The sequence below is a fragment of the Paroedura picta genome, chromosome 10 (genome assembly GCF_049243985.1).
Source record: "Paroedura picta isolate Pp20150507F chromosome 10, Ppicta_v3.0, whole genome shotgun sequence".
Taxonomy (NCBI): Eukaryota; Metazoa; Chordata; class Lepidosauria; order Squamata; family Gekkonidae; genus Paroedura; species Paroedura picta.
Genome location: NC_135378.1, coordinates 85,359,347 through 85,371,466, shown reverse-complemented (window position 1 = coordinate 85,371,466; position 12,120 = coordinate 85,359,347). Strand labels below are relative to the sequence as shown.

The following is a 12,120-nucleotide window of genomic DNA, read 5'->3' as shown; positions in this document are numbered from 1 at the left end:
TCTCAGCGTGAATGCGTTTAAGTCTTCACCCAAAAGGCCACCCGGATAACAAACGCTTTCAAGTAGGTTTCATCAGTGGTGAAGACACCAAAGGAAATGAGAAAGTCCTTTAATATTGTGCCTCAGAGAATCATCTATTAGCTAATCCTACAACGATAGTCAGGGCTACACCTTCAGAAACAGTTTTTTCAAGAATGAATCAGTTACTGGGGGGACCTGCTTTCGAAAAGGTTGCAGACCTAAAGAAGAAGCATCCACAATAACATTGAGAAAAATAAACAACAGGCAACCAAGTCAGGAATTCATATTGTGGTCTACCATCAGGGGTATCTACACCAGGGGTAGTCAAACTGTGGCCCTCCAGACGTCCGTGGACTACAATTCCCATGAGCCCCAGCCAGCGTCTGGAGGGCCGCAGTTTGACTACCCCTGATCTACACTGAGGTACTTGTTTTGCCTCTGCTCGGGAATTCGTTTCAGCTTGCTGCATCGATACTGAGAAACTGCTGTCTCTGTCACCCATTCGGAGGCAGGCGAACCCATTTCCTGGCAACTCCATTTTAGAGCACACCACCCCATAATACATCATCCTGAGCCAAAGAAGAGCACGTGGACACATTTACTCTGCAGTAAATGCAAAAGAAGCCACTTCATTCTGCAGACCATCTCTCTCAACCAGGGTCTCTTGATGGCCCTGGAAGGGTGGGAGTTCATTGATTTTAAATATATTTTAGGACTTATTTAACATTTATCGGTTGATAGGACCATATATGGTCATGTCAACCTGCCCCTCCCCTTCCCCAAATGGCCAATGAGGGGCATGGAGGGGGTGGGAAGGGGAGGGGCCCTGAGGTGGGCGTGTCCACAGCTCTGCTTCCCAACCCTATTCTGCACAATTGCGCCACTTCTGGGGTTGCTGGAAGCCTCAAGAATGATTCAGGAGGGTCTCATAGAATCATAGTCTCAAGAGAACGGCTTCCAGTCTGTTCTTTTACCAAAGGAAAAAAAAGATGGGGGACAGGAGAGAAAGAGAGGATTTCTTTTTTAAAAATTGTCTCCGGAACACAAGACTTCAAGTCACAGGCAGCTGATGAAAAGGAGGAGCAGAATTTTTAAGTATTTCATCGCCATCTGTCTCTATGCCACATTTCACAGAGAACGCCAGCAAAATGAGGTCTTAACATTATGACTAGAAATTCTGCTTCTCGCCATTACTGATCCTAATAATGGTATTCCATGGATTTTTGCCTTGGATGGGGCATTTTACTACTTTATTATATGCAAGAGTTTTGGTTTTTTTTTTAATTTTGGTGGACATTACTACTTATTATTATTCACAAAATTTATATTATGCCATTCTGCCCTTACAAGGACTGCCAAGGCATTGGCAAATTTTCTCTGGGCAACAGAAAATGTAACATTTCTGAAGATTATGAAACCACTTGAAAAAATGGGGGGGGATGTTTGAAAAAGGAAATTAAAAAAAAAGATTTTTTTAAAAAAATAAATGACACACCTTCCTCTCAAACCTAAATATTTTAATTGGATTTAATCACCAGGGTGAGACTTCAAGAATACCAACTCAACTTACGGAGAAGAAGAGTTGGTTCTTATATGCCGCTTTTCTCTACCCGAAGGAGTCTCAAAGCGGCTTCCATTCGCCTTCCCTTTCCTCTCCCCACAACAGACACCCTGTGAGGGAGGTGAGGCTGAGAGAGGTTTGCTGGATCGTGGAAATTCGGTTGATGTCGTTTACTTGGATTTTAGTAAAGCTTTTGACAAGGTTCCCCGTGATGTTCTGATGGATAAGTTGAAGGACTGCAATTTGGATTTTCAGATAGTTAGGTGGATAGGGAATTGGTTAGAGAATCGCACTTAAAGAGTTGTTGTCAATGGTGTTTCATCAGACTGGAGAGAGGTGAGTAGCGGGGTACCTCAGGGTTCGGTGCTCGGTCCGGTACTTTTTAACATATTTATTAATGATCTAGATGAGGGGGTGGAGGGACTACTCATCAAGTTTGCAGATGACACCAAATTGGGAGGACTGGCAAATACTCTGGAAGATAGAGACAGAGTTCAACGAGATCTGAACACAATGGAAAAATGGGCAAATGAGAACAAGATGCAATTTAATAAAGATAAATGTAAAGTTCTGCATCTGGGTCAGAAAAATGAAAAGCTTGCCTATTGGATGGGGGATACGTTTCTAAGTAACACTGCGTGTGAACGAGACCTTGGGGTACTTGTGGATTGTAAACTAAACATGAGCAGGCAGTGTGATGCAGCGGTAAAAAAGGTGAATGCCATTTTGGGCTGTATCAACAGGGGCATCACATCAAAATCACAAGATGTCATAGTCCCATTGTATACGGCACTGGTCAGACCACACCTGGAGTACTGTGTGCAGTTCTGGAGGCCTCACTTCAAGAAGGACGTAGTTAAAATTGAAAAGGGTACAGAGGAGAGCGACGAAGATGATCTGGGGCCAAGGGACCAAGCCCTATGAAGATAGGTTGAGGGACTTGGGAATGTTCAGCCTGGAGAAAAGGAGGATGAGAGGGGACATGATAGCCCTCTTTAAGTATTTGAAAGGTTGTCACTTGGAGGAGGGCAGGATGCTGTTCCCGTTGGCTGCAGAGGAGAGGACACGCAGTAATGGGTTTAAACTTCAAGTACAACAATATAGGCTAGATATCAGGAAAAAAAATTTCACAGTCAGAGTAGTTCAGCGGTGGAATAGGCTGCCTAAGGAGGTGGTGAGCTCCCCCTCACTGGAAGTCTTCAAGCAAAGGTTGGATACACACTTTTCTTGGATGCTTTAGGATGCTTTGGGCTGATCCTGCGTTGAGCAGGGGGTTGGACTAGATGGCCTGTGTGACCCCTTCCAACTCTATGATTCTGGGAAAGGGAGAGGGGGACGGCTGCTTCCTCAGGAATACACTCTTCGTACTACCGTGATTTGCCACTGCTCTCCCCATATGCACTTCTCACACGCATCTGGAGACAAGCGGCTTTCCTTCACGCCTGCGGGATTTCAGAGGGTCAATGCCTCCAGTCTGATCTGCCTCCAACTCCACAGCCTTTTAGATTCACGGAAAGGAGGCAAAAAAATAATCAAATGCATGAGCCACCCCCCTGCTAACTCTTAGCGCTGCAGCCGCAAGAGGAGGGGAAAAACCCAAATGCACAATAGCCGACCCGTCTCAATAGGCAAGTAACTTCTGGTGGCAGAAATGTGTCATTAAAAAAAAAAAGAAGAAAGAAAATTGCATAGCTGGAACCATCCTGAGTGGGTACTTTAGTTACTCAGCTGCATTAGTCATGCACGAGAAAGACGCCGGCCATTAAAACCTGTTTTTGGAAGCGCGGCAAAATGCCCCGCGCGTCAGAATTCCAGGTCAAAGTTTGCGATCGTCACGTCTGCCTGCCGAAAGGGCTCAGGAAACTCCAAAGAGCCTTTTTTTTTTTTTGGCTGGCTAGCAGGTACATAAGGAGAAAGACAGGTGGAGATGAGTCATTTCCCAAGCACAAGGACAAACAGCGTCATAAATATGTAGATGTCCCTCACCGGCGATGGATGAAGGCAGCCACCGTTCCCACCTTGGCCAGTCACCTCCGAGGCATAAAACGAAAGGGGCAGAACGTACCGTCAGGAGGTGGCAGCCCAAAGGGAGAGAGCAAAAGGGAGACGACTGAAAACCCATGAGAAGCTTCCCCACCTGCCTGCAAACCATTCTAAGCAAGCTCCAACTTGAACACAGATAGTTGAATGCAAGGAAGAAGCCCCAAAGGCCAAGAACTAGGGTTGCCAACTGCAAGCTTGGAGTTCTGAGGCATGGAGCCTGGGGACAGACCTCAGCGGGGTATAATGCCAAGCATAGGAGACGTTTCCTCCAGGGGAACTGATCTCTGTGATCTGGAAAACAGCTGCAATTCTAGGAGACATCTGGGCCCCACTTAAGAACATCAAAAGAGTGCTGCTGGATCAGACCAGGGGTTATTCTAGTCCCGCATCCCATCTAGTCCCGCACAGGGGCCAACCAGTTCTTCTAAACAGTAACAACAGGAAACAGAGGCCAGGTCCTTCCACAGATCAGAAGAGCCCTGCTGGGTCAGACCAGGGGTCCATCTAGTCCAGCATCTAGCAAGCAGTGAGATTTTTTTTTAATTCTTCGTCCAGGGCTGTAAAAAAGCTCTGGCGTGTGTCGGTACCTTCTGTCCATGCATGAAAGCAAATGAGGTAGTCAGCTGATAAGGGAAGAGGACTGAGTGCTCCCTGCATTCTCTGCTGCTGGACATGCGTGCTCAGGATTAGACCTCTGAAGAAGACCCATTTTGGGGCCGAAACACATTAGGTCTAGCGCTGGATAGAGCATATTATGTCATTTCAATTATTAGCCTTTGGACTTTTGTGTTTTTGAACTTTTAAACGTTATAACCTGTGCCCGAGAAATGCGAATACAATTTGGTCTCTGAGGGGCTACTGGACTCGAATCTAGATGTTCACCCACCACAGTCTCAAAATGAGCGGCCATTGCAGGAGAAAAGAGCAAGAGTCCCGTAGCCCCAGGGGAGGAGCTTTCGGGAGCAGTGACTTGCCTAGCCCTGCTGCAAACTGGGTCCATCCCCATAGTCTGGAAGGGCACGGGTCCCAGCGCAAGCTAGGAGAAAGACTCCGAGGAGGAGCCTTTAAGCAGCAATGTGGCAAAGAGCCCTGGAGTGCCAACCCTTTTGCAGAGATAGTGGGAACAGATGGTTACCCAGGGTCTGGAAGGCTACACCAGTAGAGAAAAGGGTCTTTTCAGACAAAGATCCACACTTCTGCATGGGCAGAAACCAGGTTCTTGGGACAAGGCCTTCCAGGATCAAACTGAACTGGGCAACAAACACCTCCTTACCAGGGGTAGTCAAACTGCGGCCCTCCAGATGGCCATGGACTACAATTCCCAGGAGCCCCCTGCCAGCATTCGCTGGCAGGGGGCTCCTGGGAATTGTAGTCCATGGACATCTGGAGGGCCGCAGTTTGACTACCCCTAGGCATTACCCATTAGCAGCCAGACCTCTCCTAATAAACCAACCAACGAAGTCCAACATAAACCTGTCAGCACAGCAGGAAATGCCTTAGTTTTTTACCCTCCAACCCACCCGCCTGCCACCGTAGACATCTTGCCATGCCCTTTACGCCAGCCTGGAAGGAAAAGAGCACAGCCCCCGTGGGTCAACTGAATCCTCTCTTTCTGATATGACCTTCACTTATAGTGTAATTAATCTCACGGCGATCTCTGGGCAAGCAAATGTATTGCGACGGCATTTTATAGGCAAGAAGAAGAAAGAAGAAGAAAGAGTGAGCAAGGAGCAAGGAGCAAGGAGCAAGGAGCAGGAGCACGAGGAGGAGGAGGAGGAGAAGCAGAAGAAGTAGAAGTAGAAGTAGAAGCAGAAGCAGAAGAAGAAGCAGAAGAAGAAGAAGAAGAAGAAGAAGAAGAAGAAGAAGAAGAAGAAGAAGAAGAAGAAGAAGAAGAAGAGGTTCTTAGTTCTAAACAGTAACAACAGGATACAGAGGCCATGTCCTTCCACAGATAAGAACAGCCCTGCTGGATCAGACCAGGGGTCCCTCCAGTCCAGCATCCCGTCTCACACAGTGGCCAGGAGCTCATGGGAATTGCAGTCCATGAACATCTGGAGGACCACAGATTGACTACCCCTGCTATATTGTATTCACATATATTCTGCAGCAGTGATGCTCTGTGTACTTGGGGCTTGGAGGGGGCAACAGTGAGGGAGCTTCTGGCACCACCGATGGGCCTCCTGATGGCCCCTGAGTTTCGACCAGTGTGTGACACAGAGCGCTGGACTGAACCCAACACGGTTTCTCTAATGCTTAGGCCTTTAAACCCATCTCAGATGCCTTCTCACTTTGCATCTGAACCACGCGGGGAACGCCACAACCATCCAGCGCACTGTCCTGCATCTCTTTGGTGTAGTGGTTAGGAGTGTGGACTTCTAATCTGGCATGCCAGGTTCGATTCTGCGCTCCCCCACATGCAACCAGCTGGGTGACCTTGGGCTAGTCACAGCACTGATAAAGCTGTTCTGACCGAGCAGTGATATCAGAGCTCTCTCAGCCTCACCCACCCCACAGGGTGTCTGTTGTGGGGAGAGGAATGGGAAGGCGACTGTAAGCCGCTTTGAGACTCCTTCGGGTAGGGAAAAGCGGCATCTAAGAACCAACTCTTCTTCTTCTCCTACCCTCACCCAAAAAAGACATCATAAGCGGTCTGTCATCTATCCAGCCCCTTTCACAGAAGTCTGGCCAGCGAGCTGCCTCCTTGCTCTAGGGCGAAGAATTACGTCTCTGGACCCAACTCCAGACTCTTCTCTTTTCTCCTAGACTGAATTATCGCAGAGACTGTCCATTATTCATGAAGGCAGCCCAATCAATCATCGGGTTCGTCTGGGCCCCGGGGCACATTATCCCTTAACTTAAAGCACGCTGGAGAGAGGATGGCCGGCCTCTCCTTGGAGGTCTTTCAAGAGAGGCGTTCCTCGGCCTCTTAAGAAATTATTATTTCCCTTCCTCCAATGTTGAACAGCGAAGTACATTCTTCCACGGAGCTGCTTTGGAAACCTTGTCCTCACTGTAGCCTTAGACCAGGAGTAGTCAAACTGCGGCCCTCCAGATGTCCATGGACGACAATCCCCATGAGTCCCTGCCAGTCGCTGGCAGGGGCTCATGGGGATTGTCGTCCATGGACATCTGGAGGGCCGCAGTTTGACTACCCCTGCCTTAGACAATCCCTTCTCCACTTTTTTATGGTTGAGAAATCCCTGAATCGCTCTTCCGGCTTTGAGAAACCCCAGAGGTGGTGCAATTGTGTAGAATATGGTTGGCTTCCAGGTCCGTCAAGAAGCCCCAGGGTCTCATCAAACCCTGGCTGAGAAAGCCTGCCTTAGACAAACCATCATTCGGCGGCTCCGGCAACAGAATCACAGAATCGCAGCGTTAGAAGGGCCCATACAGGCCCTCTAGTCCAACCCCCTGCTCAACGCAGGATCAGCCCAAAGCATCCTAAAGCATGCTATCGGACTTGAAGCCTGCTCTTGTTCAGCAACCCAAAAGAGGCCATGCACCTAGAAGTAAGCTTAGATCCTGGGAACCTCTAAGGTCTCTAAGGCAGGGGTAGTCAACCTGTGGTCCTCCAGCGTTTGCTGGCAGGGGCTCGTGGGAATTGTAGTCCATGAACATCTGGAGGACCACAGGTTGACTACCCCTGCTCTAAGGTGCTACAGACCATTACAGCTACCCACCAGGAACTAATTCCAGCCCTTCTTGGCCAGATGAGCTCCAGCAGGCTAGCCCTCCAAGCCTGAATCAAAGGAGAGCAGCAGGAATTCACCGTCCCGCTGCTCACCTCTGGAAAGTCAAAACCACCACTGGGCAGAGAAACTCTGCGATAAAGAAAGCAGTCAGTTCTTTCGGGGCACCAGTATGCCACAAATCAGTAACAGGTGCCCGTGGGTAGTCAGGCTACTAAAAATGTTTATGGATTAGCAATTTGTGTGGGCTTAATTAACTAGGCGGCTGTAACCAGGGCAACGCACAGCGCTCCATCCTTCCCTGCCGGCCACCCCACAGGCTTTCCATCAACCCATTCAACGGGGATCCCGCTTCTAACGAGCCAGTAAAACGCTCCGCCCCAGATGTGCTCTGCAGGAACAGGCGCACCTTCTCACTGTCAAGCTGCCTGGCTCTTTCACACGACGACGCCCCATGAAACTGCCTATCTGCCTTCACTGCAGAAACTCTTAAGCCCAAATATCTGTTTTGTGCACGCTTTCTCTGCTTCCACTTTTTCAGGCCTGGCACCTGGCATCCCTATGCCCTCCTGTCTTCCAGACAGCTTGTCCTGTTTCCTAAGGAACCTTATGCCAGCCTGTGCATGACTCTCCCCAGGGAACTCTGCATCCACCACCTCTATCAGCCCCACGCAGCTCCCTGGCAGCAAGCCTCCTGGACTACAGGCATGATTCTGGCTCAAGATTCACTGTCAGATTTTCTCATACCCATCCTGGCCAGGCCGTGCCTCAAAAGCCAGCCACAGGACAGAAAGCCTAAGGACACTTTTCCACAGTAATCTCTCCTCTGCCGTATTCATGGCACAGTGCCTGGAAATCCACAAGCCACAAGACCAGGAGCGGCCAAACTGTGGCTTTCCAGATTTCCATGGACTAGTTACCATGAGCCCTTGCCAGCATAATGATGTCAGGGGTTCACAGTAGCTGTAGCCCACCGACATCTGGAGAACCACAGTTTGGCCACCTCTGCACAAGACTAGCAGCACAAAGCAGGTAGCGGGGAGAGCTGACAGTCCCTAGTTTTTTAGCTCTCTGCTCACACCCTGTCGGCACTGACTTTCACCCATTCATAATTTAGCTTTGATGCAGCATTTCAGACCACTCCAGACACATCCCCCTCCCCTCCAAATCCTTACAATAACTCCACAGGATGGATCAATATAGTTGTGCCAGATTGCAGATGGAATGAACTCCGGGTCACGTGGAGATCAGAGCTTCTGTTCTGCCACCTGGTGAATTTGTGGAAGGGGAAAGGAATCCACAGTGTCAAATCTTTTGTTAACTTAATTATTGTTAAGGTTTGGCTAAGGGGTTGATGGGGAAAATTAAGTTAAGAGTCAGCTGAGGAGGACTCAAGGAAAACGTTTCAGTTTGCTAACCTACTCTTTTGTGCTGTATCGTGTATAACAATCTTAAAATTGCGATGTACGGTCTTTGCATTATTGATTTGCATTGTTTTCTTTTCTGTAGGTCTATCTTCTTGCTTTTTAAAAAAATAATAATTCTACATTATACAATTGGCCAAGACTTTAGCAAATGGTTTTCCTGATTGAGTAGTAGTGTATTTCTAACAAAATTAATGACTGAAAGCGTACAGGGAAACCAAGCAAATATTTACTGGGACAGTGTGCGTGGACTTTAGCTCTTGCAAGAGCTGAGATTAACCTTCAACCTGACCAAAGAAATAAACAGGAACTTCATCTTTGCTGCTCTCTTCTCCCCACCCTCAACAGCACCTACGCTAGATATAATTTTCAAGACATTAAGACCTAGTTGTGCGGTAAAAAAATTACAGGTGGTATTCAGACCTGATGTTTAGGCAGCTACTAATAAGCCATTCTTAGATGAAGCCTACCATTATCCAGATGTTGTGCTTCAGGTAGCTCAACCAAACATTATAAGCATTGGCCTCCTTTTCAGTCAAAACTAGCTTCCAAAACAGAGCAGGGGGCTTTCAAGAACCTATGTCAAGAACCTATGACATGAACGGCAAACATTCCACAGTCATGTTATTCGTTGTTACCATCTGTGGGGTGAGGCCTTGACTACTGGTGCAGCTCTTGGTTCAGCACGGTCCCAAGTTCAATCCCCAGCATCATCCCACGCAAAACCGATCAGGCGACAGGTGATGCCAAAGAGCTCTACACCAGGGGTAGTCAACCTGTGGTCCTCCAGATGTTCATGAACTACAATTCCCATGAGCCCCTGCCAGCAAACGCTGGCAGAGGGTCATGGGAATTGTAGTTCATGAACATCTGGAGGACCACAGGTTGACTACCCCTGCTCTACACCTCAAACCCAGTACGGAACAAAATGGCTCAATGGACTGATGCCGTAAAAAAGCAACTTCATATGTCCTTAAATACAACAATGAATAGAAAGGGCCCATGACAGAACATGGCATGCAGACAAACCCAGGTTTGTCCCTGGCATATCTACCTGGAAGGGCCAAGCACAGGCAATTGGAAGACCACCCCCTTGTCCCTGAAGAGCGACTGTCAATCAGACAAAACAGCTAACCATGATAAACGAATAGACAAAAGAACTTGCCAAGGTTTACGCCGGGACTGGGAACTGAAAAGCAAAGTGATAGCCTTGCATCTGAGTATGATTAACGTAAGAGACAGTTTTAAACAGGGCTGCCAACTCCAGGTTGGGAAAATCCTGAAGATTTGGGGGTAGGAGCCAGGGGAGGCAGGGCTTGGGAAGGGGACGTCAACTGGGCCCAGTGAGAGTCCACCTCCAAAGCAGCCATTTTCTCCAGGGGGAGTGAACTTGTTAGTCTGGAGATCAGTTGCAATGACAAGTCATCAGCAGCACCAGGATCAGCTGCAATTCCAGGCAAAATCAAGCCATAAGCCGGGAGTTGGCGATTCGAGCCAAGACATGCCTGGAGACTTTCAGGGTGGGACCCAGACAGGGCCCTTAGCACAATACAATGCCGCAGAGCCCACACTCCAGAACAAACACTTTCTTCAGGGGAACTGACCATGGTGGTCTGGCGACTGGCTGTCCTGCCAGGAGATCTTCCGGCCTAGCCTGGAGACTGGCAACCCCATCTGAGGAGCTGTCCTAGGAGATTGGAGGGGTGGGTGGAGCCTGGGAAAGGCACGGTTTGTGGAGAGCGAGGACCTAAGTGATATCGATATCATTAAGCCTGCAGTCCAAGAGAGTTTGATTGATCTTCTAGAGTTCCATTTGTTATGAATGAACCTTACATTTCCTATTAACACGGCCAGCTTCTCTGGTTGGAAGCAGCGGCTAATTGTGCAAGGAGGGGCTTATACCACAGTGGAGCTCCACCTCCAAAGCGCCCGTTCCCTCCAGGAAGGGTGATCTCTGTCCCCTGGACACCAGCTATGACACCAGGAGATGCCACAGCCCACCGGGAAGGTGGCAGCCCCATCTGTATCCCAGAGGTCTTCCCTCTGCCACCCAGGACGGCCCCCTCCTTCTCACCCCACTCCCCAGGAGAGCCCCCAAACTGTCCCCGCCTCCTAACCCCCGCCCACCGGGGAGCTCCCACCCCATCTCCCCCAGGAGGGCCCCCACCCTTCCCTCTTCCTCCCCCCAGGAGGGACCCCCTCCCATCTACTCCCCACTGGAGGGCCGCTCCCTCTCCTCGCAAGCCCCCTCCTCCCCGCCCCAGGAGGGGCCCTGCCCCCACCCCCCTCCTCCCCCCCCTCCCCGCTCACCGGAAGCGCCCCCCGCAGTGCTGGCACTGGTCGCCCACCCATCCGGGCTGGCACTCGCACTGGCCGGAGCTGGGCTGGCAGCGCCCCCCGTTGGCGCAGGGCTTCGCGCAGTCCTTGGCCTCCGCCGCGGCGGCCTCTGCCGGGGCCAGCAGGAGGGCCAGGGCGCCCAGCAGGAGCGGCCAGGCGGGGGCGGCGGCGGCGGTGGTGGTGGCGGCCGCCTTCCCCGTCCCCGTCCCCGTCCCCCGGGCGCGCTCCATGGCTCGGCGCCGACCCGGCTCGCAGGGCTGGGCGCTCAGACCGCCGCGGCTGGCGGAGGGACGGTGGCCGGCGAGGTCTCCGGCGCTGGCGCGGCCTCCCGGGAGCGACGGTGGCCGCGGAGGCTCATCCCCCCCTCCCAGCGTCGCTTCGCCTCGCCGCCTGCCTTCTTTCCCCCGCTCCCCTCACCAAGACGAGAAAAGGCCGTCGCGCCGCCCAGCCGCGTCCCCCGCTGATGACGTCGCCGCCCGCCCCAGGGCCCCGGAGGCGCCCATAGAGACCGGAGGAGCAGGCGGCCAGAGCGGCACGGAAGCAGCCGACGCGCCTGCACCCGGAGGACCAGAGGGGGCGGGGAAGAGCGGGCTGGTATCCAGGGCGACCGCCGGAGGGGGCGGGGAGGAGGGCGTGGCCTGGGTGACCGAGTGGCAGCGTCACGCCCCGGGAGGCCCTGTCCCCGCCCCCGCTGCCAGGCAGGAGTCCAACCGGTGCAGGTCCAACTCTTAAAAGGAGGCGGACTGGTAGGGTTGCCAACTGCCTGGAGAAGGAGGGGGAAACTTCTCTGGCCTGCCGCCTTTGTTGCTAGGGGCCCATGGGAATTGTACGGGCCCATGGGAATTCCCAGGGGCCCATGGGAATTGTAGTCCATGGACATCTGGAGGGCCGCAGTTTGACTACCCCTGGTCAAAAGCAATGCACTTCTCTGGCCTGCCGCCTTTGTTGCTATAAGGGAGGATTGTGTGGGCTTTGATTGTATTTTATTGTTGTAAACCAGGGGGAGTCAAACTGCGGCTCTCCAGATGTCCATGGACTACAATTC

The 12,120-nt window shown here is 51.2% G+C and overlaps 1 protein-coding gene across 1 annotated transcript in view; it reads right to left on the bottom strand.

The window, feature by feature from the left end:
• The window catches only part of ATRN (attractin), a 136,191-nt gene extending 124,622 nt beyond the window's left edge, over nucleotides 1–11,569 (bottom strand). The window contains exon 1 of the mRNA XM_077301225.1: nucleotides 11,049–11,569. Within this exon, the coding sequence (XP_077157340.1) occupies nucleotides 11,049–11,305 (257 nt within the window). The 5' untranslated portion in view covers nucleotides 11,306–11,569. The remainder of the gene's footprint in view (nucleotides 1–11,048) is intronic.
• Nucleotides 11,570–12,120: the final 551 nt, after the last annotated feature.